This window comes from Bos mutus, chromosome 9 (assembly GCF_027580195.1).
Source record: "Bos mutus isolate GX-2022 chromosome 9, NWIPB_WYAK_1.1, whole genome shotgun sequence".
Lineage (NCBI taxonomy): Eukaryota > Metazoa > Chordata > Mammalia > Artiodactyla > Bovidae > Bos > Bos mutus.
In genome coordinates this window covers 102,127,815-102,153,772 of record NC_091625.1, presented here as the reverse complement: position 1 = coordinate 102,153,772, position 25,958 = coordinate 102,127,815, and the positions used below count along the sequence as shown (strand labels likewise).

General features: G+C 51.1%; 1 protein-coding gene across 21 annotated transcripts in view; it reads right to left on the bottom strand.

Moving 5' to 3' along the window:
- Positions 1-16,002: 16,002 nt before the first annotated feature.
- Positions 16,003-25,958, bottom strand: part of AFDN (afadin, adherens junction formation factor) — a 112,884-nt gene continuing 102,928 nt past the window's right edge. For 7 of the 21 annotated variants that reach the window (XM_070377037.1, XM_070377042.1, XM_070377039.1 and 4 more), the window contains 5 exons: positions 25,315-25,362; positions 22,874-23,008; positions 20,411-20,675; positions 18,682-18,766; positions 16,003-17,893 (listed from right to left, as the gene is read on the bottom strand). In XM_070377037.1, the coding sequence (XP_070233138.1) occupies positions 17,740-17,893; positions 18,682-18,766; positions 20,411-20,675; positions 22,874-23,008; positions 25,315-25,362 (687 nt within the window). In that variant the 3' untranslated portion in view covers positions 16,003-17,739. Of the gene's footprint in view, positions 17,894-18,681; positions 18,767-20,410; positions 20,676-20,714; positions 23,009-25,314; positions 25,363-25,958 lie in introns of those variants that run through there. The other 14 variants (XM_070377044.1, XM_070377046.1, XM_070377049.1 and 11 more) reach the window with 6 other exon arrangements.

Here is a 25,958-nt window from a genome sequence, read left to right as displayed (position 1 = left end):
GTTCCCCATGTGTCAAAGCGAAGGACAAATCTGCAAGAGAAGTTGGGCAGCACTGCTTTGAGCGCTGCCTCCTTTTTCTCTGGCTGTGGTGAGGGAGGCAGATGACGCGGGTAGAATCACACACAGGTTCGTCTTCGGGGCGGAAGGGAGAGGTTGACAGCTGACTGCGGTGCTGGGATTGTAGCCGTGAGCTTACTGAACACCGGCCCATACGTTTCACCCGAGTGAATGTCTGGTACCTGCGTAAGTCCTCAATAAAGCTGGCTTTAAAAGCACAGGCAGCTTGTTAATTTATTACTTCCTAAATACTCATGAGCACGGAGATAATAGGAAGTCAGACCTACAGATGGTTCAGCATAAGATACTTTAAAGGGTCCTTGCTGGGGGAAGAAGAGCATCTCAACACTTTCTTCTGCAGAGCCTGAAACAAATCTGGATGCTGAGTCACCACACACCGGACATAATCCATCCCAACCGCGAGACAGGTAAGAGTATTACCTCCGCCAGTTTCAGGTGAAGAAGAGCGTTCTCCGTTTCCAGCTCAACTATTCTCTCCTCTTTGGCCTACAACCAAGGATCCAGAAAGCAAACGACCAGCGTCAGTGACAGTCACCAGCAGCTGCCTCCACCCCCAGAACGATGGCTCACACACAAGGCTGCAAGCTCTTGGCCGGCAAGGAGGGGAGCAGGCGGCGGGGGGGCTGGAGGGCCACCCGGGGCCCTGGTGAACCCCCGGCCCTTGTCTGCGACCCCAGGGCTCACGTGAGAGCCCCAGACCAGCAGCTAGGGGCTTGCTAGAAGCCCAGAATCTGGGACCCTCCCATCCCAAATGGACCCAAGTCTGCATTTCAGTAAGTTCTCCAGGTCACGGTGGGCACACGCAAGCTGGAAAGGCAGGGCTCCACAGACGCTGCTCATCAAAACCCACTGCTTCTTTCCTTTTATTCACTTACTCAGAATACACTTGTTAGAAACCGATTGTGTGCCAGGGGACCTTCCAGGGGCTGTGGAGTCAGCACCCTTGTGGGGTAACTCACACACCCGTGGATGGAGCCGGTGAGCGGAGAGAGTAGCAGCTCCGCTAGAACTGAAACAGGCAATGTGAGCTCGGACAGGCCACTCCCTGGAGGCGGGCGGGTGAAGGGGGGAGCCCGTGCAAAGGCCATGCGGCAGGAGTGAGCTTAGCAAGCGCAGGCACAGAGGGAAGGCCAGTCAGCCTGGGGCACGGCAGCGAGGGTTCCCTGACCCCTGGAGGGAGGTGTGAGCAGGCAGGAAGGAGCTGCAGAGCTCAGGGCGGAGGAGTCTCAGTATTAGCCACGCACGGATGCTGAGAGCAACAGCTCCTTGGGGGTCTGGGGGAGAGGACAGTGCCAGCTTCCGGGAAGGCGGGCTCAGGCGGGACCCTCCCGCTGGGGAGCCTTCCTTCCCCCAGGCTTTGACGAGCAGCTCACAAGGAACCCGGTCAGTTCAGGACATGTGAACTTTGTGGACATGTGAACTCTATGTGACTGCTGAGAAAACCCAAACCTGGAGCCATCTAGATTTCTGTTATCCAACGCAGTCAATTTTACCTCTTAAAAAATAACGCCTCAAATATTTCCCTGAGAGTTCGCTTAATCCTAAGATCCCACCAGCTCTTACTTCGACAGGTGCAATGGTCAATGCCCACCCCCAACTGCAGCTGTCCTAAGCGACAGCTCACACACCACTCGCCCAGCTGAGTGGACGATTCAGAGACTCTTAAGTACATTCATAGCTGTGCGACAGTTGCCAAAACTAACTTCAGAATCTGTTGACCACCCCCAAAAGAAACCCACATCATCACCCCTGACTCGCCACACCCAGCGCTGGGAAACCACTCACTCACTTCCAGCTCCTGCATTTCTGCCAGTTCTGGACACTGTAAATAGAGTCATACGAAGTGGGGTCCTCTGTGACAGGCTTCCTCCCCTCAGCACACGTTTTTAAGGCGTAACTGCATCGTGGCATGTTTCAGCATCTCGTTCCTTTATTGCCTGATACTATCCCATTGTTTGGAGGGGCCACACCTGTCATTCACCAGCTGAGGGCCAGCGGGGCGGCCTCCCCTCTTTGGCTGTGATGAACGGGGCTGCTCTGAGAGTCCCTCCCTTTGCTGAGGACGCTCTCCTCAAGCTTGTGCGTGCCTTAGGACTGGCACTGCACGCAGGACCCGTCTGCAGCCGGTGGAGGAAACGCCGGGCTGCATTCATTTCACACCCCCACCCGCAGCGTGCGTGAACTCCGGCTCCTCTGGCCCGCCCAGCTGCCCTCTGTTTTTCTGGTGACAGTCCTCCAGGGAGTGCGCAGCAGCACCTTGCTGGGGTCTGGTCTGGATGTGCCTGGTGGCTGGTGGCCCCGAGCACTGTTTCAGAGGGCAAGCCTTACCCACCCTCAGGGGGCAAATTCCCTCCAAAACATCTGGTCATCTTTGCTGATACCGCTCACTGCTATGGAGTAGAAACACCACTGACTTCTGTGTATTGACCGTGTGTCCCACCACCTTGCTGAGCTCATCTTGTTCAGTTGCAAAGTCATGTCCGACTCTTTGTGACCCCATGGTCTGCAGCACGCCAGGCTTTCCTGTCCTTCACTATCCCCTAGAGCTTCCTTAAACTCATGTGTATTGAGTCGGTGATGCCATCCAACCATCTCACCCTCTGTTGTCTCCTTCTCCTCCTGCCTTCAATCTTTCCCAGCATCAGGGACTTTTCCAATGAATCAGCTCTTCACATCAGGTGGCCAAAGTATTGGAGTTTCAGCTTCAGCATCAGTCCTTCCAATGAATATTCAGGACTGATTTCCTCTAGGATGGACTGGTTGGATCTCCTTGCAGTCCAAGGGACTCTCAAGAGTCTTCTCCAACACCACAGTTCAAAAGCATCAATCCTTCAGTGCTCAGCTTTCTTTATGGTCCAACTCTCACATCCCTAAATGACTACTGGCAAAACCATAGCTGACCTCACTTTTTAGTGCTAATAGTTTTTTAGGTGTTTTTTTGGTGGGGGGACGTGTGAATTCCTTAGGGTTTTCTGTGTATGAGATCATGTCATGTACAAACAGTCTTCTTTCCTGATCCACATGCCACCCCCATTATCTTATCTAATCATCCTGACTAATGCTGCCAGGATGAGACTGGACACAAGCGGGGACAACGAGCACCTTCCTCTCATTCATCATTAAGGACAAGGCCTGATGGTCGCTGTGGGTTTGCATGGGTGCCCTTTATCAGGTTGATGGATTCCTCTCTGTTCCTAGATGGCTGAGTGCTTTTTCACGAAGGGGAGCTGAATATTGTCAAATGCTGTTTTCTGGGTTGATTGAAATAAGGGTGGAGGTTTTGGCCTTTATTCTAGTGATGTGGTTTATTACATTAACTGATTTTTGTTGCTAGACCAACTCTGCATTTGGGGATAAACCCAATTGCAGTTTAGTGATGATGTATAACCCTTACCCTTTATGTACACTGCTGGGTTCCGTTTGCCAATGTTTGTTAAAGTTTGAATCTAGATTCGTAAGAGACTCTGATCTGTAGATTCCCTGAGGTACTTATGTGTGGCTGTGCTGTCAGCGTGATCCTGTCCTCACGGAGCAGGAAGAGTCCCTTCCTCTTTTATTTTCTGGAAGTTTGTGAAAGACTGGAGTTAGCTCCTCTGTAAACATTTGGTAAAAATTGCCATTGGAGCCATCTGGGCCTGGGCTTTACTCTGTGAGGGTTTTTTTCATTTATTAATCTCTTTACTTCTTCCAGCTCTGTTGACATTTTCTAGTTCTTCCTGAATCAGCTTTGGCAGTTTTGTCTTTAAAGCATTTGACCATTTCACTCCAGGTATCTAATCAGTCCGCAGTGCTGCTCACAGTATTTTCGTATAATCCTTTTATCTCTGCAAGGTTGGCAGTCAAGCCCTCTTTTATTCTTGATTTTATTAACGTGAGTCTTCTCTCCATCAACCTAAAGCCTTGTCAATGTTGTGCATCTTTTCCAGGAGCTTCTGCTTTTGATGATTCTCCCCATAGCTTTCCTTCTGTCTATTCCTCTTATTTCTGTTCTAATCTTTAGTGTTTCCATCCTTCTTCTAGGTTGGGTCTCATTTTCCTTATCCAGTGTGTCCTGAGGTGAGGTTAGGTCATTGGCACGAGATCTACCTTCTTTTTAAAATATAGGTGCTTAAATAAATTTCCTTGTAAGCTCTGCTTTGGCTGCATCCCATAAATTTTGGTGTGTGGAACCTTAATTTTCATTCATCTCAAAATATTTCCTAATCTCTTTTTGGATTTCTTCTTTAAATTGTTGGTTATTTAGAAGGTGTTTTTAATTTTTACATATTTGTGAATTTATCAAAGTCCTCTCTGTCATTAATTCCTGGCTTCCCTCTATTGCAATATGATAACATACTGCATCTGATTTCTGCCCGTTTCAATTTATTGAGGCTTGTTTCATGGCCTTGCATGCCGCCAGTCCGGGGCCCACCCTGCCCACCACACAGCCCCGCTAAGGTCACCCCCAGGGCAGGTCATTCCTGAACCCCTGACCCCACTCGCACCTCCCCAGGACTTGGTTCCACCTGCTCCGAGGAGACACTCTGGACCCAGGTGAGGCCCACGGTGGCTGGACCAGAATGGCCGACCACACCCTGGAGCCCCATCAGTTCCTTTCCGAGCTGACATTTACTTTGTGAGTATGAATTTAACTCAGATGACCATTATATCTACCACTGTGGGCAGGAATCCCTTAGAAGAAATGGAGTAACCCTCACAGTCAAAAAGAGTCCGAAATGCAGTACTTGGGTGTAATCTCAAAAACAAGAGAATGATCTCTGTTTGTTTCCAAGGGAAACCATTCAATATCCAAGTCTATGCCCCGACCACTGATGCTGAAGAAGCTGAAGCTGAACGGTTCTATGAAGACCAACAAGACCTTCTAGAACTAACATCCAAAAAAGATGTCCTTTTCATTATAGGGGACTGGATGCAAAACCAGGGAGTCGAGAGACACCTGGAGTAACAGGCAAGTTTGGCCTTGGAGGACAAAACGAAGCAGGGCAAAGGCTAACAGAGTTTTGCCAAGAAAACACACTGGTCATAACAAACACCCTCTTGCAACAACACAAGAGACGACTCTACACATGGACATCACCAGATGGCCAATACTGAAAGCAGATTGATTATATTCTTTGTAGTCAAAGATGGAGAAGCCCTATACAGTCAGCAAAAATAAGACCAAGAGCTGACTGTGGCTCAGATCATGAACTCAGTAAGGAGTTCAAAATTTAGACTTGAAGAAAGTAGGGAAAACCACTAGGCCATTCAGGTGTGACCTAAATCAAATCCCTTATGATTATACAGTGGAAGTGACAAACAGATTCAAGGGATTAGATCTGATAGAATGCCTGAAGAAATATGGACGGAGGTTCATGACATTGCAGAGGAGGCAGTGATCAAGACCATCCCCAAGAAAAAGAAATGCAAAAAGGCAAAATGGTTGTCTGAGGAGGCCTTACAAATAGCTGAGAAAAGAAGAGAAGTGAAAGGCAAGGGAGAAAAGAAAAGATATACCCATCTGAATGCAGAGTTCCAAAGAATAGTAAGGAGAGATAAGAAAGCCTTCCTAAGTGAACAATGCAAAGAAATAAAGGAAAACAATAGAATGGGAAAGACTAGAGATCTCTTCAAGAAAATTAGAGATACCAAGGGAACATTTCATGCAAAGATGGACTCAATAAAGGACAGAAATGGTATGGACCTAACAGAAGCAGAAGACATTAAGAAGAGGTGGCAAGAATACAAAGAAGAGCTCTACAAAAAAGATCTCAGTGACCCAGATAACCATGATGGTGTGATCACTCACCTAGAGCCAGACATGGTGGAATGTGAAGTCAAGAGTGCCTTAGGAAGCATCACTACAAACAAAGCTAGTAGAGGTGATGGAATTCCAGTTGAGCTATTCCAAATCCTAAAAGATGATGCTGTGAAAGTGCTACACTCAATATGCCAGCAAATTTGGAAAACTCAGCAGTGGCCACAGGACTGGAAAAGGTCAGTTTTCATTCCAATCCCAAAGAAAGGCAATGCCAAAGAATGCTCAAACTACCGCACAATTGCACTCATCTCACACGCTAGCAAAGTAATGCTCAAAATTCTCCAAGCCAGGCTTCAGCAGTACATGAACCATGAACTTCCACATGTTCAAGCTGGATTTAGAAAAGGGACAGCATATTAAAAAGCAGAGATGTTACTTTGTCAACAGAGGTCCATCTAGTCAAAGCTATTGTTTTCCAGTAGTCATGGATGGATGTGAGTTGGAGTATAAAGAAAGCTGAGCACGGAAGAATTGATGCTTGTGAATTGTGGTGTTGGAGAAGACTCTTGAGAGTTCCTTGGACTGCAAGGAGGTCCAACCAGTCCATCCTAAAGGAAATCAGTCCTGAGTATTCACTGGAAGGACTAATGCTGAAGCTGAAACTCCAATACTTGGTCCACCTGATGTGAAGAACTGACTCATTGGAAAATACTCTCATGCTGGGAAAGATTGAAGGCGGGAGGAGAAGGGGGTGACTGAGGATGAGATTTCGGTGTTGACCATCTGGTGATGTCCATGTGTAGAGTCTTCTCTTGTGTTGTTGGAAGAGGGTGTTTGCTATGACCAGTACATTCTCTTGGCAAAACTCTATTAGTCTTTGCCCTGCTTCATTCTGTATCCCAAGGCCAAATTTGCCTGTTACTCCAGGTGTTTCTTTACTTCCTACTTTTGCATTCCAGTCCCCTATAATGAAAAGGACATCTTTTTGGGGTGTTAGTTCTAAAAGGTCTTGTAGGTCCTTAGAACCATTCAGCTTCAGCTTCTTCAGCGTTACTGGTTGGGGAATAGACTTGGATTACTGTGACATTGAATGGTTTGCCTTGGAAACGAACAGAGATCATTCTGTCATTTTTGAGATTGCATCAAAGTACTGCCTTTCAGACTCTTTTGTTGACCATGATGGCTACTCCATTTCTTCTAAGGGATTCCTGTCTGCAGTAGTAGATATAATGGTCATCTGAGTTAAATTCACCCATTCCAGTCCATTTTAGTTTGCTGATTCCTATGGCAGAAAGTGAAGAGGAACTAAAAAGTCTCGATGAAAGTGAAAGTGGAGAGTGAAAAAGTTGGCTTAAAGCTCAACATTCAGAAAACTAAGATCATGACATCTGGTCCCATCACTTCATGGGAAATAGATGGGGAAACAGTGTCAGACTTTATTTTTTGGGGGCTCCAAAATCACTGCAGATGGTGACTGCAGCCATGAAATTAAAAGATGCTTACTCCTTGGAAGAAAAGTTGTGGCCAACCTAGATAGCATATTGAAAAGCAGAGACATTACTTTGCCAACAAAGGTCTGTCTAGTCAAGGCTATAGTTTTTCCCGTGGTCATGTATGGCTGTGAGAGTTGGACTGTAAAGAAAGCTGAGTGCTGAAGAATTGATGCTTTTGAACTGTGGTGTTGGAGAAGACTCTTGAGAGTCCCTTGGACTGCAAGGAGATCAGCCCTGGGATTTCTTTGGAAGGAATGCTGCTAAAGCTGAAACTCCAGTACTTTGGTCACCTCATGCGAAGAGTTGACTCATTGGAAAAGACTCTGATGCTGGGAGGGGATTGGGGGCAGGAGGAGGAGGGGACAACAGAGGCTGAGATGGCTGGATGGCATCACTGACTCGATGGACGTGAGTCTGAGTGAACTCAGGGAGCTGGTGATGGACAGGGAGGCCTGGCGTGCTGCGGTTCATGGGGTCGCAAAGAGTCAGACACAACTGAGTGACTGAACTAAACTGAACTGAACTGAGGATGAGATGGTTGGATGGCAGCACCGTCTCGACAGACATGAGTTTGAGCAAGCTCTGGGAGTTGGTGATGGACAGGGAGGCCCCGTGTGCTGCAGTCCATGGGGTCGCAAAGAGTCAGACATGACTGAGCGACTGAACAGCAACAATATTCCTCTTCCTCAATTGCGTGTCCCCCGAGGGCCGGGGAGACAGCCTACTCCTCTTGCCTGATCTCTGACATTTAGCCCAGGGCTCAGAAGACAGTCAGTAAAGTGGTGGTGGGGCGTGGAGGGAGAGACGTCCCTGGAGGGGGGACACTGAGACCCTTCGGGGGTGGGGATGGGGAAGGCAGTGAGCGGGGAGGCGGGGATGCCCACCGCTGGCCCCAGGCGGGGGTGGAGCTTCGGCGGCGGGGCGGGGCTCAGCGATCAGCCAAAACCGGCTGGGGCTAAGTGGTGCCTTGAGTTGAGGGGCGGTGGGGTGCAGGTGGCCTGGGGTCCCGGGTCCCTCACCTGCAGTTGACGCTGCAGCTGCCTCGCCCGCAGCTCCCAGAAGCACCCCCAACGGCTGCTCCGCACTGGCATCGTCTTGGCCTGTGGGCCGTGGGTGGTTGCCAAGGCGATGTGGGTGCGGGGCGGGGCAGAGTGAGTGGGGTGGGAGGGGGGCGCGCGGGTGGACGTGTAGGGGTACCGGGGGCGGGGGCAGTTTGGGGGGGCGTCCAGGGGGGCGGGGGTCCTGGCAGGAGGGGCCCCGGGGGCAGGAGGGGCCCGGGCTCTGTGGCCCACACCTGCCCGGAAGGATGACGCGCAGTGACCGTTGGGCGCAGGGCCGCGTGGATGGAGCGCGGAGATGTGTCTTCTGGCCCCAGGGCCCGGCGGACAGGGCTCGGAAGGCTCTGGGCCGGGCCGGGTCGGTGGGGACAAGGACCCCTGCTCCTCACCTTCTGCGCGGTGACCTGCCTCCAGCCCTGCGTCCTGAGCACTGCAGCTGCGGCAGCTCCTGAGCAAACTGCTGCCCCCGTGGCTTGGGGGCGTCCCAGCCCGAAGGGCGTCTCCACACACAGCGGAGATGAGCTGGCCACCGCTGGACTCTGGGCCCTCCATGCTGGGTGCCCCCGGGAGGGTGACTGCCAGACGGAGGCCCTCCGGAGGCCGGGCTCAGCTGGGATCCCAGGTGAGGCCCCGCCCAAGGCCGCCAGACCCTGGCCCCACCCACCGGCCCCTCTCTCTGCTCTGATCGGTGGGGAAGGGGGTCCATGGTTCCTTTGGCTGCCGCAGGAGACAGGGCTCCTTCCTGAGAGGAGACCGGGATGGAGAAGATGAAACTGCAGCAGCGGGATTTTTCAAGTATCTCATTAAGCAGCTGTCACTACCAGGAGAGAAACACATCACACTGTGTCCAAAGACTGGGGGGTCTGGGCTTTCATGGTCCTGGTGGCTTAGCTGGTACAGAATCCACCTGCAATGCAGGAGACCCTGGTTCAATTCCTGGGTTAGGAAGATCCCCTGGAGAAAAGAGAAGCTACCCACTCCAGTATTCTTGGGCTTCCCTTGCAGCTCAGCTGGTAAAGAATCCGCCTGCAATGTGGGAGACCTGGGTTCAATCCCTGGGTTGGGAAGACGCGCTGGAGAAGCGAACAGCTAGCCACTCCAGTATTCTGGCCTGGAGAATTCCATGGACTGGGTAGTCCGTGGGGTTGCAAGTCGGACACGACTGAGCGCCTTTCACTTTGCTTGAGTTACCTTCAGTTACCCAAACCGTGGTCCTTAAACAACAGAAATCAGCACAGCCAAGGCCCAGCCCCAGCCCCTTCACCTCCCAGTCTGGCTCGCCTGGCGGGGCCTGGTGGACAATCTGCTCACCTCCCAGTTCTGGCTCGCCTGGCGGGGCCTGGCAGACACTGCTCCTGACACTGCCCTTGTGTGTGGAGCCATCCTCCTGCAAAGAAACGTCTGCGGCTGGGGGCGGTGCAGGGTATTTTTTGGCCGCACTTTTCACCTAGTGTTTTTCTCTGTTAAATGTTTTATAGTATTAAAAAAAAAATTCCAGTGTCCACTCAGCTGTATTTAAGAGTGATCATCAACAAGGACCTACCACCTACTGATGACACAGGGAGCCCTACTCAGTACTCTACAGTGAGAAAGGATCTGGAAAGGGAACAGGTACATGTGTGTGTGTAACTGAACCACACTGCTACCCCTGAAACTAACACCACAATGCAAACCACGCTTGTTTGTTCACCAAGTCGTGTCCAGCGCTTTGTGACCCCAGGAACTGCACCACGCCAGGCTTCCCAGTCCTTCACTCTGAGTTTGCTCAAACTTATAACTTATGTCCGTCGATTCGGTGATGCCATCCATCTCATCCTGTCTTCTCCTCCTGCCTTCAGTCTTTCCCAGCATCAGGGTCTTTAATGAGTCAGTTCTTCACATTGGGTGGCCAAAGTATTGGAACTTCAGCTTCAACATTGGTCCTTCAAATGAATCTTCAGGATTAATTTCCTTTAGGATGGACTGGTTTGATCTTGCTATCCAAGGGACTCTCAGAGTCTTCTCCAGCACCACAGTTTGAACACATCAATTCCTCAGCGCTCTGCCTTCTTCATGGCCCAGCTCTCACATCCGTACACGACTGCTGCAGAGACCTCGGCCTTGACGGCACAGACCTTGGTTGGGAAAGTGATGTCTCTGCTATTTTCTATGCACCATCGAGGTGTGTCATTGCTTTCCTGCCAAGAAACATCTTCCAGTTTCATGGATGCAATCACTACCTGCAGTGATTTGGGAGCTCAAGAAGAAATCTGCCACTGTTTCCATTGTTTCCCCATCTATTTGCCACTGGAGAAGGGAATGGCGAACCACTTCAGTATTCTTGCCTTGAGAATCCCATGAACAGTATGAAAAGGCAAAATGATAGGATACTGAAAGAGGAACTCCCCAGGTCAGTAGGTGCCCAATATGCTACTGGAGATCAGTGGAGAAATAACTCCAGAAAGAATGAAGGGATGGAGCCAAAGCAAAAAGAATACCCAGCTGTGGATGTGACTGGTGATAGAAGCAAGGTCCGATGCTGTAAAGAGCAATATTGCATAGGAACCTGGAATGTCAGGTCCATGAATCAAGGCAAATTGGAAGTGGTCAAATAAGAGATGGCAAGAGTGAATGTCGACATTCTAGGAATCAGCGAACTGAAATGGACTGCAATGGGTGAATTTAACTCAGATGACCATTATATCTACTACTGCGGGCAGGAATCCCTCAGAAGAAATGGAGTGGCCATCATGGTCAACAAGAGAGTCAGAAATGCAGTACTTGGATGCAATCTCAAAAACAACAGAATGATCTCTGTTTGCTTCCAAGGGAAACCATTCAATATCACAGTAATCCAAGTCTATGCCCCAACCAGTAACGCTGAAGAAGCTGAAGTTGAATGATTCTATGAAGACCTACAAGACCTTTTAGAACTAGCATCCAAAAAAGATGTCCTTTTCATTATAGGGGACTGGAATGCAAAAGTAGGAAGTCAGATGTCCTTTTCATTATAGGGGACTGGAATGCAAAAGTCAAGAAACACCTGGAGTAACAGGCAAATTTGGCCTTAGAACACGGAATGAAGCAGGGCAAAGGCTAATAGAGTTTTGCCAAGAAAATGCACTGGTCATAACAAACACCCTCTTCCAACAACACAAGAGAAGACTCTACACATGGACATCACCAGATGGTCAACACCGAAATCAGATTGATTATATTCTTTGCAGCCAAAGATGGAGAAGCTCTATACAGTCAGCAAAAACAAGACCAGGAGCCGACTGTGGCTTAGACCATGAACTCCTTATTGCCAAATTCAGACTTAAATTGAAGAAAGTAGGGAAAACCACTAGACCATTCAGGTATGACCTAAATCAAATCCCTTATGATTATACAGTGGAAGTGAGAAATAGATGTAAGGGCCTAGATCTGATAGATAGAGTGCCTGATGAACTATGGAATGAGGTTCGTGACATTGTACAGGAGACAGGGATCAAGACCATTCCCATAGAAAAGAAATGAAAAAAAGCAAAATGGTTGTCCGGGGAGGCCTTACAAATAGCTATGAAAAGAAGAGAAGTGAAAAGCTAAGGAGAAAAGGAAAGATATAAACATCTGAATGCAGAGTTCCAAAGAATAGCAAGAAGAGATAAGAAAGCCTTCTTCAGTGATCAATGCAAAGAAATAGAGGAAAACAACAGAATGGGAAAGACTAGGGATCTCTTCAAGAAAATCAGAGATACCAAAGGAACATTTCATGCAAAGATGAGCTCGATAAAGGACAGAAATGGTATGGACCTAACAGAAGCAGAAGATATTAAGAAGAGATAGCAAGAATACACAGAAGAACTGTACAAAAAAGATCCTCAAGACCCAGATAATCACGATGGTGTGATCACTGACCTAGAGCCAGACATCCTGGAATGTGAAGTCAAGTGGGCCTTAGAAAGCATCATTACGAACAAAGCTAGTGGAGGTGATGGAATTCCAGTTGAGCTATTCCAAATCCTGAAAAATGATGCTGTGAAAGTGCTGCACTCAATATGCCAGCAAATTTGGAAAACTCAGCAGTGGCTACAGGACTGGAAAAGGTCAGTTTTCATTCCAATCCCAAAGAAAGGCAATGCCAAAGAATGCTCAAACTACCGCACAATTGCACTCATCTCACACACTAGTTGGAGAAGGCGATGGCACCCCACTCCAGTACTCTTGCCTGGGAAATCCCATGGACGGAGGAGCCTGCTAGGCTGTGGTCCATGGGGTGGCTGAGAGTCGGACACGACTGAGCGACTTCACTTTCACATTTCACTTTCATGCACTGGAGAAGGAAATGGCAACCCACTCCAGTGTTATTGCCTGGAGAATCCCAGGGACAGAGAGCCTGGTGGGCTTCCGTCTATGGCGTCGCACAGAGTCGGACATGACTGACGTGACTTAGCAGCAGCAGCAGCACATGCTAGTAAAGTAATGTTCAAAATTCTCCAAGCCAGGCTTCAGCAATACGTGAACCGTGAACTTCCTGATGTTCAAGCTGATTTTAGAAAAGGCAGAGGAACCAAATTGCCAACATCCGTTGGATCATGGAAAAAGCAAGAGGGTTCCAGAAAAACATCTATTTCTGCTTTATTGACTATGCCAAAGCCTTTGACTGTGTGGATCACAATAAACTGTGGAAAATTCTGAAAGAGATGGGAATACCAGAACACCTGATCTGCCTCTTGAGAAATTTGTATGCAGGTCAGGAAGCAACAGTTAGAACTGGACATGGAACAACAGACTGGTTCCAAATAGGAAAAGGAGTACGTCAAGGCTGTATATTGTCACCCTGTTTATTTAACTTCTATGCAGAGTACATAATGAGAAACGCTGGACTGGAAGAAACACAAGCTGGAATCAAGATTGCCGGGAGAAATATCAGTAACCTCAGATATGCAGATAACACCACCCTTATGGCAGAAAGTGAAGAGGAATTCAAAAGCCTCTTGATGAAAGTGAAAGTGGAGGGTGAAAAAGTTGGCTTAAAGCTCAACATTCAGAAAACGAAGATCATGGCATCTGGTCCCATCACTTCATGGGAAATAGATGGGGAAACAGTGGAACCAGTGTCAGACTTTATTTTTCTGGGCTCCAAAATCACTACAGATGGTGACTGCAGCCATGAAATTAAAAGATGCTTACTCCTTGGAAGGAAAGTTATGACCAACCTAGATAGCATATTCAAAAGCAGAGACATTACTTTGCCAACAAAGGTTCGTCTAGTCAAGGCTATGGTTTTTCCTGTGGTCATGTATGGATGTGAGTTGGACTGTGAAGAAGGTTGAGCACTGAAGAATTGGTGTTGGAGAAGACTCTTGAGAGTCCCTTGGACTGCAAGGAGATCCAACCAGTCCATTCTGAAGGAGATCAGCCCTGGGATTTCTTTGGAAGGAATGATGCTAAAGCTGAAACTCCAGTACTTTGGCCACCTCATGCCAAGAGTTGACTCATTGGAAAAGACTGATGCTGGGAGGGATTGGGGGCAGGAGGAGAAGGGGAAAACAGAGGCTGAGATGGCTGGATGGCATCACTGACTTGATGGACGTTGAGTCTGAGTGAACTCCAGGAGTTGGTGATGGACAGGGAGGCCTGGTGTGCTGCGATTCATGGGGTCCCAAAGAGTCAGACACGACTGAGCAACTGAACTGATCTGATGAGACTGGATGCCATGATCTTAGTTTTTTTAATAGTAGTTTTAAGCTGAGTGTTTCACTCACCTCTTTCACCCTCATCAAGAGGCTCTTTTAGTTCCTCTTTGCTTTCTGCTATTACAGTGGTATCATCAACTATACTCCAACATAAAAAAAAATTTAAACTAATTACAACATAAAATAAAAATCCAACACTGGACCATTGTTACCATTTTAGATTTGGACCGTTTTTACCTGTATTCTCAGTAAAGAATAAGACAGAAGCTCTTCAAGAGCAGGAAAACAGTCCTAACCTACTGGAGAGACTGCGGTCCCCACTTTCAGTCAGCGGCACCCCGCCCCCCAGACCTCGGCTGTGCCCCATCTCCACCACCAGCCCGCGGGCCAGCTGGTTGTTCATGCTGGAGACCTGGTGTGGGGAAACCCCAAGTATGCAGGCAAAGCCCTGGCAGACACTGACCCCCTCCCTTCTACCACAGGGGCCAGAGCCAGGGGAAGCTACGTTCGCCCTGAACCCCGAGCTCCCCACCGGGGTTGGGGGCGCCCTGACCCACTGCTCGGAGGGCAGCAGCCTTGCCTCTGTCCTCTGCCTGCTGAGGTCTTTTCTCCCAAAGGGAGGACGGTTTTCTTAAGTCTGCCATCTCCATGATTGTAGCGGGTCCTTGTGGTAAACCTGCCAAGTGCCCAGACATCCTCTTTACCCAGATCCAGTTACTGGGTTTATGTAATGAACAGCGCGTCTGTCTCCCACTCTGCTTTGGAGTATCTAGTGGCCAGGTCTCACAGAGTAGGCATTCATCAGGTGTATTTGTTGAAAAAACTGTGCAAGGAGTTGGCTTTTATATCCCAATTTCAAGTCAGATATGTTCCTGGGTAGCTCAGCTGGTAAAAGAATCCAACCGCAATGTAGAAGACCGTGGTTCAATTCCTGGGTTGGGAAGACCTCCTGGAAGAGGGTATGGCAACCCACTCCAGTGTTCCTGCCTAGAGAATCCCCGTGGACAGAGGAGCCTGGTGGGCTGCAGTCCATGGGGTTGCAGAGAGTTGGATGCAACTGAGCGACCGGGCACGTCTGTCTTTCGGGGTTGAGAGTTGGACGCGACTGAGCGACCGGGCACGTCTGTCTGTCGGGGTTGTGTGGGTTTAGATGAGCTGCACGGATGCAGGCATGGAAACTGCTTTTTGTGCACAGTTCCCTCCCGCAAGTCATGCCACCTCAGCTTTGCTGGGGCAAAGTGTTTCCTTAGATGTGTAAATCCCCGAGACCAGCCTTCCATGCACAGAGCAGGGAGGAGCCCCCTTCCCCATGGCTGCCCCGGAAAGCTGCCCAGCGCAGACCCCACTGGCAGAGCCATTCCTGCCACAAGGGCAACAGAGCTGAGCAGCCGAGGATGAAACCAAAGCAATGCTAACACGGTCTCTAAGTCTGTCCTCCTTTCTGGGCGTTATAATACACCAAACACGAATGCTTGCACCTCCAGCGTGGTAACCCCTGGCTCTGCGTGATCTCCAGAGTTTCTACGACCTGAGACCCCCCATTCCTTCATCAAAGTCTTTCTTGAAATCTGACAGCCCCACTCAGAGGCCGTGAAGGTGAATGGCTGTGGGGGTACCTGCTCGCCGGCCCACCCCACCCCCAGCTGGACACACAGGCACCCAAACACGTGTCCCCTCGGTGCAGGGACGGGGCTACCTGCCCTCACGCACGTCACAAGGGCACCCTATTGACACAAGGGGTGATCAGAGGATAGCCTGACACCCAGCGGCTGAGCGTCCAAGCAGCAGCCAAAGGGACTTGAACCCTTCACTCGCGTGTCTGTGCGATCGGGAGAGGGGACGTCCCCAGGGTCTGGGGACACTGCCTGTCACAGCAGTGATGCCCGGTGGGCTGATGAGTGGATGGGAAGGGGAGGCGGGAAGGGGGGTTCTGTTGCCAATGAGTCTGTGAACACTGTTAATATGATAGCGAATACCCTTAAATACATACAAAGTTTATTAAAAATAGGCTGCAAATGAAATACAGTAGAAATGGAAAACTACAGCAGGTCTGATGTCGTCTCCATAGTAACGCACAGTCATGAAAAGCACTTTACACATATTCACATTTGACCTAATTGTCCAAGGACGGCCACATCCACGGGAACGGGCTTACAATCACACATAGAGATATCCCTGCGTGTAAATATTCACACGTATTTGCATGTACTCATGTGTGTCTGTTTTCTATATATTAACAGGATAACAGTTCACCTGCATCTTTCTCTTTAAAGAAGCTGTGGATTCAGTCTCCATAAGGCTGCCAGTGTTCTGAGACGTCGGGAGGCGCAAGCATGCAGATCCTTCATAAACACTTAGAACTGCTTACTCTCTTACTTGACGAGGGAAATGAGAGAAGCACACTTCCAGATACGAACCCTGACGGACACAGAAAATATGTACACGCGCGCTGTAATGAGTTATCTCACAGCTCTGAGGAAAGTGACTTCTAGGGCAGACGCCCCCCCTTCTGGAAGTGTGCGTATCTTCCTAACACACCTATCGTTAAGAGAACAACACGGTGAAGTCACCTAGAGCCGCAGCAGGGCTTGTCATATAGAAAATCTGCTCATGATCACAAAATCACTGACTGTTTTAACATCACATAATACAAAACAAAGTGAGGTCCGTCTCCCCAACACCAGCCACATATTCACAGCTGAGGAAGTGACAGTGCTAACTAATAATTCAATACATGAAAATTAAATAACTCTATTCGAATGTAAAAAAATAGCCTGAACTGCCACGAGTCTCTCTTACAGTATTTCAGTTACAGATGCCATACGCAATGGACCCTTCCTTCCCTGACAGCAGATCGGTATAAATCCAGTTCTCTTCTGAGTTTAACTTTCTGAGGGACAGCCGTGCGCGAGCGTTGCCTACTGAGCTCTCATCCTTCTCAGGTACTTTGGTTCCCATTCACGCCAACACTGTTAGCAGACATCCTCCTTTACAGATTCCCTTGGAAGAGTTGAAACATTTAGCTAACTTTCTAACTTACGCGCCATCTTCAAAATCACTAATGACTTATTGGCATAATAATCATCTGGTATTTATAAAAATAAAATTTTCTAAGCTTAAATCCTCAAAATTGTCTTCTTGGAGAAACTTGTTTTAATCGAACACTAGAGCTGATTTGGAGGGCTGCCCGTGGGGATGGCGCCGCAGCAGTCACGCTCAGGCCCGCCTGCCTCCCAGCTGCGGGCACGGCAGGCCAGCACTCCTTGGCAGGCGCACGTCCACGCGTCTCCCTGAGGCCACGCTGACCCTCCTGCAGCTGCCGCTACATAGCGCGAATGACAGTCTGCGGAGTTCAAGCTACTCTGATTAGTGAACAGCAAGTTTTAGAAAAAGAACAGAAACAGGACTTCTTTGCGCTCCTTGGGGGGAGACGGGGGCGAAGACACATCTCAGGGTCTTCTTCTGCCCCTTTCCAAACCCAGACTCTAAAGAGACTGACCAGAAAGCTACTTTCCTGGGAGTCAGGTCATTAAGAAGACAGTGTCTAGAGACCGTAGAAACGACAACCTCTTGGGAAAGTAAAGCGCGATTTCTTAGTGATGGAGCTCTTCCACATGCCAAGCCTTCCAGAAGCAGGCTCCCTGGGACCTGGGTCCTCAGGCGGCACCGTCACCAGGACCCCGAGGGGCCGGGCTGGGCACAGGGCCACCTCACTTCGTGTTCAGCTCGTTCTCCAGCTCTGTTAACTTGCGAGAGGCCTTGACTTTATTGGAGACGTCGTGGCCTTGGGAGAAAAGGCGCTGGCGCTCCCTGAACGTCAGGTTTTCAGGGGCTCCGGGACCCCCGGGGACATCTGCTTCGTGGCTGCAGGAGGGACAGGCACAGGGTTATTTTTCAGAGTGGAAACCACCCATCAGCAGGTAGCTTGGCTCACGTAAAGGCAGTTAGGTAAAACTTTCTAAGGGAGAGGCTCATTCTTTATTTCATTCCGTCATAACCCTGCCGGGGATGTATTCAAACCCATATGGGAAAGGGCACAGTGTTCTCCTTAATTAATGTTCACTTTCTCCAGTCACACCTGACTCTCAAAAAGCTAGTAACATCAGTGTTAGCAAGCAGACAATCCTTAGCAATTAAGTTTAACTGAAGAGGTACAGTTTTAAAATCCAGCACTTTAATGAGCCCCACCTGCATCTGACAGGCCTCTATCAACATACTAACGGACGGTGGTAACAAGTTACCCTGAGATATTAAAGATGTGTAAGAACGCTTTGGGCATCAGTAGTTCTGACTACACCTAGCTGAGGATGTCTGCTGAACTGCAGGGGGCGACCCTGCCTGGTCCGGCAGGACACCGGGGCTTTACCCGGGGCATCTTGCTCCTCTGGGTGGACGCAGACGGCAGTGCGTCCAGCTCCTTCCACAGTCCCCACCAGAAACCCTGGGGCCCGCGCACCACCCGAGGCAGAACCATACCAGCAACACCAAGTAAACAAAGCCTCTGTGCTCACACAACTCTGTACAGCGAGCAACGCCTGAGCTGACAACCAAGTCTCTGAAATTTGAGTCCAGCCTCACAAAAGGTAGTGCGAGAAAAGAAAAGCGCCCTCAGTGACCATGAGACAGCCGCACAGCACAGCTTCAGCGAGTACCTCTTAGGCGGTCTCTCTCTCGGGTCCCGATAAACATCATGGGCTCCAAAAACTGTCCCAGCAGGTCCCACGTAAGAGTTTGCTCCTTTTCCGTAAAAAGAAAAAGTCACAGTTAAAGTACCTGCGCTATTTCCAGAACCACACTCATGATGAAGATGCAGTGCTCAGGACCTCTTAAGTCCTGAAAAAGAAGCAGCGAAAGGCTCTTCGAGTCAGTGGCAGACGCTCAATGGAAACCACATCCCTGGGTGGCCTGAGCAACCCCCTCACGGCCCTTGCAGGTGCTGAGAACCTGGCCCTCGGCCTTACTATTAGGGGAAACGTTAAGTCTAAGGGAGTAATAACTAGAAAGTTCAAATCAGGTAAAATGTGTAACTGACATGAATTCACAATAAAAATCCACAGACAGCAAAATTTTTCAGATACCCTGACACGAAGAACTTTCTCAGTGGATCACAGGGAGCAAATGTTCTTTTTCAGAGCAGTTACTGAATTCTCCCCACAAAATAAATGGCTATAATTCTTAAAACATTTGGGGGGGGTGGTGGGAAGAAGTCCTAAAACTCCCTAAGGTCTGATACTAATGCCGCAGACACAAAATCACTGACCAGAAACGAGGCCCGAGGCAGCACGGTGTGACTGTCAGACGCCTGGCCTGGGGCCCCGCGCTGCAGGTCAGTTGGCCAGTAACTGTGGGTGAGTGACGCCACCTGCCCACTTACTGAAGAGTACTGTCCAAGATCAAAAAAGGTGACGCCCGTAAAAGCGTTAAACGCATCCCAATACAAGTGCACTAATGAAGACGGGCAAAATCGCAGTGCAGCCCATCAGTGCTAGTGTGCGTCTGTGAACTGCAGTGTCAGCAAGAAAATCGCACACTTCGGAGATCATAACCCAGGTCAGGGTGATACACGCTCCAAACACTCAGCAAACACGGACGGTGCTGCACACTGGGCTCAACAGGCCAGGAGGGACCACAGCACGTCAGGGCTAAAGTGACCCTTCTGCACAGGTGGCAGCGATGAGCCTATGCTTCTTTGCTCCCTTATAAAGAGGTGTCTTTTCCACGGCCGTGTGGGGTGCATCCCGGCACCCCTCCTGGCACTGCGTCTTGCTCGTGAGTCAGCTGGGGTACCCATAGCCAGGGCACAGGAGGGGTCCTCCGCCAAGACTCAAAGATGAAACAGAAAGACCTCTCTTGATAAATTATTGGCAGAGGGAAAAACTTTCCATTTTAATTCTATGTTTTTTCTTAAATTTGCCTTAAAAACGTTGTGTTTCATCTTTTGAGTTTTGATTGAGGAATGCTTGCTTGTTGCCACTAGTAAAAATCAATTGTTGAAAATTTTCAGAATTTTTGATCAGAGTATCAGACAGTCTGGGCTGAGTGCCGCCCACAGATTGGAGAAACGGGAGTTGGAGGAACACAGACAGCAATCACCCCCCACGCCGTGATCGGATCCGGATTCCAAAGCCAGTGCTGATCAGAGGGGACACGCTAGTGAGGGCGCCCTGGTCGGGCAGGCGGTGGGGGGCTGGGCCGCCCCGGCTTTACCTCGACCTCTGGAGTGGCTGGGCCGGGCGGGGCCGGGTTTGGAGGGAGGGGGCGGGGGCGAGCCGGCCCTGGGCCCGGTCCTGCTGGCGCCGGGCGGGGGCGGCCGGAATGGGCCGGCGAGGAAGATGCCATCTGAGACCGGGCGCGCCCTCCGCCCGGAGGGCCTGTCCTGACCTGCCGGCTCGTCGTCCTCGTCCTCCTCCTCATTGTAGGCCACGAACTTGGCGGTGTAGAGGGCGTCCGGGGAGAAGGCCTGCGTCTGCAGGTAGGAGGCGGTGCGCTGGGGCGGTGGCGGCGGGCCGGCGGGCTCATAGCCGCGCGGGAGTGGCGGGCGGCCCAGGCCCGGCTCCTCAGGCTCCAGCAGCCGGCGCTCGGCCTCCTCATGCTGTCGGCGCCGCTCGGCCTCCAGGCGGCTGTAGTAGCCGTCCTCCTGCCGCCTCTGTGGCCGGGAGACAGAGGGCAGGTCAGCGGGCAGCAGGGGGGGGGGGTCTGCCCCAGGGTCCCCCCAAGCGCCAGCGACTGCCGTGGCAGCGGGCAGCTGGGCCTGGACAGGGAGCTGCTGACACAGAACCAGGCGGAAGCAGGAACGAACCCTGGGCGCCTCTCCTGCTTTCAGTGGGATTTCCACTTACCTGTCGCTTCTGAGTTTAAAGACAAAACCGAACCATAACTAGGCTCTGACTGGCACCTGCGGAGGGCCAGCCCCCGCCCTGCCCCGGGGTGCGTGGAAGAAGGGCAGGCCTAAGTCGCTCGTTTCCAGTGACCAAAGGGGAAAATAACAGGAAACCACACTGTCTCTTCCCAAGGTGACCACCAGTGAACACGCGCCCCCCCAGCCCTGAGTGTGTGTCTCCCTGCCAGACAGGAAATCGGAGAGCCAGGCACAAGAGCAACAGCAGCGGACAGTCCAGTGTATTTCGACACATACTGTACATTTCTTCTGACGTACATCTAGGTGCGCAAACTACAGTTGACAGCGTTAATTTAACATTGAAAAGGGTAACAGCACAGTTTTGTTAAAGATTGACAACGGTTTCAGAACCCAAGAATAAAAGCGAAGAAAGCAGTGGAAAGACCAAACAGGACCACCTGCCTTAAGCTGAGGTGGGCTCGGGGCTGCAGACTTTAAACCCACGCACCTGGGGCAGCCAGCGGCGCGGAGCTGTTGGCATCAGGGGCAGAGCTTCCAGTCCTCGCGTTACCGTGCACGCTTTGGCCACCCCCCACTCCACACGCACGTGCGCGCATACACACACACAGACTGAGCACACACAGTCAGAGCTCTGCCTTCCAGGGGCGGGGGAACGCGCCAGCACACACGCCAGCCTCGTCGCGGCCCTGACCACTTTTCACGCTATGCTGAGCCATCCGGAAGGAAAAGCACTTTCATCTTATTTCCACACAGAATGAGCGTTCCCTTACAGAGGAGATCCAATCTGAACGAGCTCTGCGGACTCTGAGCAGAGCCGTCGGGAGGCCTAGCGCTCCACGAACACCACTCGCGTGGTGACACTTCAGGAGAGACCACGGCTCATCCTTCAGTTACGTTAAGAGCAGACACAGCCACATGACGTCGTTCTGCCGGACAGGTGTGTGGTCCTCCGGTGACAGAGCAAGCCCCCCCATTTTGGACATTCTATATAAAAACAGTTTATCTGGCTTCTTTTTGCATGGAGCAGTCATGGAAGCAGGTACCCAAACACAAGTGCATCTGACGTAACCACAAGCTGTGAGAATGCACGCTGCAAAAAAAAACCCAATGACGAGAGTTTCCCCACGTGGAGAACAGGCCCGGCCGTCTCCCCATGGCGCTGCTTCCAGGTGGCCGGAGGCACAGGGGAAGTGGACACCGCAGACCCGGGACTGGGGGCTCAGACTGTGAAGGTCCACCTCCTCCCAGGGCTCACTGAAGCACACGGGGTCTTCCCCGAAGCCCAGACGCTCTGGGCACCTCGCAACTGCCCGGGCCCCACCAAGCGCTCGGGGTCGGGGAGGTGGAGGGGCCGCACACGCGCGCGCCACGGGCCTGCCCTGCTCGCCCTGCCACCCCCGGAGCCCACGTGGCTCCCTGCGGCCAGGCGCTCCCGCCTGCACGGAAGGGACCATGTGGACGGCGGCACCGCTAGTACCCTGTCCCTGGCTCCTGAGGTCCGGCAGCGAGCCCAGGGCTGGCAGTGCGCCCAGAGGTGGGCTCTGCACTCCCTGCTCAGATTACGTCACGTGTGGTCAGGTTAAGACCTGATTAAAAGGGTTCCCTGACCCCTGGAGACAAACAACAACGTGACTATCTACCCGTGAACACACTAAGTGGAACGGAAACCCCTTGTGCTGTGTTTTCTGTAGGCCACTAGCCAGAATCAGGTGACTTTCGTAAAGAATCGACTCGAGATCCTGTTTGTCCTCCTAGGCTCCTGTCCTTCCCTAGGCCCGACCCCAACGCGACCACTTCCTGGCGACCGGCCGGACGCCACCCAGCGCGGCCGCACAGGCCCCACGGTCCGCAGGCCGGAGGGACGAGCCCCGAAGACGGCGGTGGGGGGCCGGTCTGCGGGCCGGGCGGGCGGCCGGCGCGGGGGCGGCCCTGCCCGCCGCCCTGCCCCGCCCGTGCGCGGGCCGCAGCCCTCAGAGGACCAGGACCTTGTCTTCGGCCTCGCGCCTGACCCGCTCGTCCTCCTGCCGGCGCCGCTGCTCCTCCTGCCGCGCGCGCTCCTCCGCCTCCCGTGTCCGCATCTCCTCCAGCTGCTGCTGCCGCCGCCGCTCCTCATCCTGCAACTGACGACAGGGGCCCGTCAGCCCGCGCCCCGACCAGGGAACGCCCACGGCCGGCGGACATGCGCACGGCCGGCGGACACCCGCATGGCCTACGGACGTGCGCGCGCGCGCGCGCAGCCTAGACACACGTGTACACGCACGGCCGGACAGACGCAACACACGCACACGGCACACATGCACGACTGATGATTATGCACATACGACACGCGCACGGCTGAGACACATGTGCACGGCCGACAGATGCACACGCAAATGACACTGGATACGAACACACACGCACATGACACAGCACACGTGCACACGACACTCAGCACAGCACGGCCCAGACATGGCACACACAGCGCGCACACGACACACGCTCGGCCAGACACACGCACGTGGCACTCGACACGTGCGCGCACACAACACACACGCAGGCAGCAGACACCGCGCACACACGACACACGCACAGCTGAGCACAGACAGCAGGCCAGGTCACGCAGTGCCACCTCACAGCTGTCCCCGCCCTCCAGAACCTCAGAGGAGGTGTATCCTACACACTCACACGGCAGCAGGCGTGACACTTACACTAGAACAAACGCGCACACCAGCGCGTGGCCGCCAGCAGTCGGACCCTGGCATGCGGAACCACGAAAGCCTGGGCCTCCTCCTGCCTGTGCCCCTCACCAAGTGCCACCATGAAGGTGAAGGAGCTCGCCTGCACTCCTGGCCCTGGTAGGTGGGCCCAGCCGCTTGGCGGGGTGGGCTGGGGGCTCGGGGGCAGGCCACCTGCCTAGTCTCTGGGACCAGGTTTCCAGCTCTCCTTCTGTCCTGGCCCTTTGCCATGCACTCCCTCTGGGTCCTATCCTGGACGGAAGAATCCCTCCCCAGCTCGGTTGTCCCCTAGATGCTGATTTACAGAATCTGAGCCTGAAATTTAAGACAAACCTTATTCTCACTCTCTCCTGCTCCACCTCTGCCAAGTACTGTGCACTGTGTCTGAACGCCTCCAGGGTCTGGGGGCCCCGAGTCCACCTCCCACCAGTGCATGCCGTTTTCAGGTAACTGCTCGTCAAAAAGCATGGCTGCTCTTCTCAAACTCACCACCTGACAGCTTCCAATTCTTTGTTTTTCAGGGTCTGTCTTTTTCAAACAATACAAATTTAATCTCTCTCCTTCATACCATTCAAATTCTTAAGGACATCTTCCAAGTCCTAAGATGTATTGTACCTGGCTTTCAGCTCCTTCAGTCTCCCAGTCACACCTCCTATACGCTACAGGAGGAAAATGCCTCAAGGGACCCGTCAAGGGACCTGGAAAAGCACGTGTGACTGGCAGAGAACAGACTCTTTCTGTCAGGTCGACTTCTGCTGTCACAGCCTAGGAGGATGCGGACTTCTTCTTCTGCACCACAGACCTGGGCTGGGCTAGCACGCATAGCCCTCTAGCTCCCTACCCCAACGAGAAGCTGGCAGAAGTGCCCGCTCCGTGGAGGTGCAGAGACAGCCCGTAGCCGGGATCAGCTCTCTGGAAGGTCTGCAGCACCAGTGGAGGAGGCGTCGCACAGACATGGGAAACAGCTCCCAAGTAAGAGGCAAAACACAGCAGCAACTGATCACTAAGTATCTCCAGAAAGACCGCGTATGGAAGAAGGTAAAACCGCAAGATGCAACAGAGGCCCTTCTGTTACCTGACAAAATACAAACCAACTCATTATGTCTTACCTTTCCTACATCTAATTAAAAACAAGTTCTGAGCAAGAATAACCATATACACTGAACCCGCGAATGAATCCTTTCACGTTAAAAAGAAGTATAATTTTAAGAAGTCAGAATAATTTCAATTCTCACAACTACTAAATCTAAAAAGCAAGCACTTTTCTCTTAAAAACCTTCCTCTTCTAAATCCTGATGGCATAAGCAAGGAGCCTTCTCCCTGTACCCAGTTCACTGGTTTCTATTTTTAAAGCAGCGAGTGAACCAGTGCTATTATAACTAAGGCAGTTTTCTTTCCACTATTTGCTAAGCTGTTTTGGTTATTTTCATTTTCAAAACAAACTTTTGTTTTTCACAAATATTCTGCTTTACTCAAAAAACAAGCAAACAACAAACTAAAAACCCAAAACACATAAATGAGAACACAATCTCCTCATCTGCCCCGAACAACAGACCCAGATGCTACACTGAACTGTATAGTTGACTCACGTTTCACAACAGTTAGAGGACACCTCAAATTAAGTCAGAAAGTTACTGACTCTGAGCATCAACGACAAACCGCATGCATAAACACTGCAGCTAAATGGAGAGAAGACGAGCTTGCTGTTTTACCCTGAAGGATGGAGAAGTCGCACGCCACCAAAACAGCCTGGCAGGAAGCTGTATTGGGGGAAACAACATCTCAACAGATCAAACAGTAATTCTTACAGAGAGTCAGCCCAGCCCAGACCACAGTCACTGAAACCAACCATCATGCTGGGATTTAAAAGCAGGATGCAAGCCTAAACCAACTTCTTACAACACTGGTGCAGCCCACATTTCCCAGAAAGGTATTTTCAGGGGTTAAAAAAAAAAACAGTATGCTGAGATTTCTGTTTATATTTTTGTACCACAAAAATACACTAATTTATTACATCTTTAATTTACAACAGAAATCCCATTAAGGCAGACAATCACACTGAAATATCTGAGTATGAAACAGGGTCAAAATACCCCCTGCTTTTTGACATTTTCTCTGAAAAGCAACTACAAGCACACGACCTGTAAGAAACCTCTCTCTCCTCGGGCCTTGTCTGCTTATGCTCCTACCCATTAAAAATATTCACTCTAAAGAATTTCATAGGGCCCCAATAAAGATGAATCATCCTGATTAGCCAATTATTAGGCCGGGACTTTGGGTCCCATCCTGGCAAATGCAGCTCCTGCCTCCTTTCGCAGAGGAATCTGCTCCGGGTTGGGGGGCGGCTCCTGGGGAG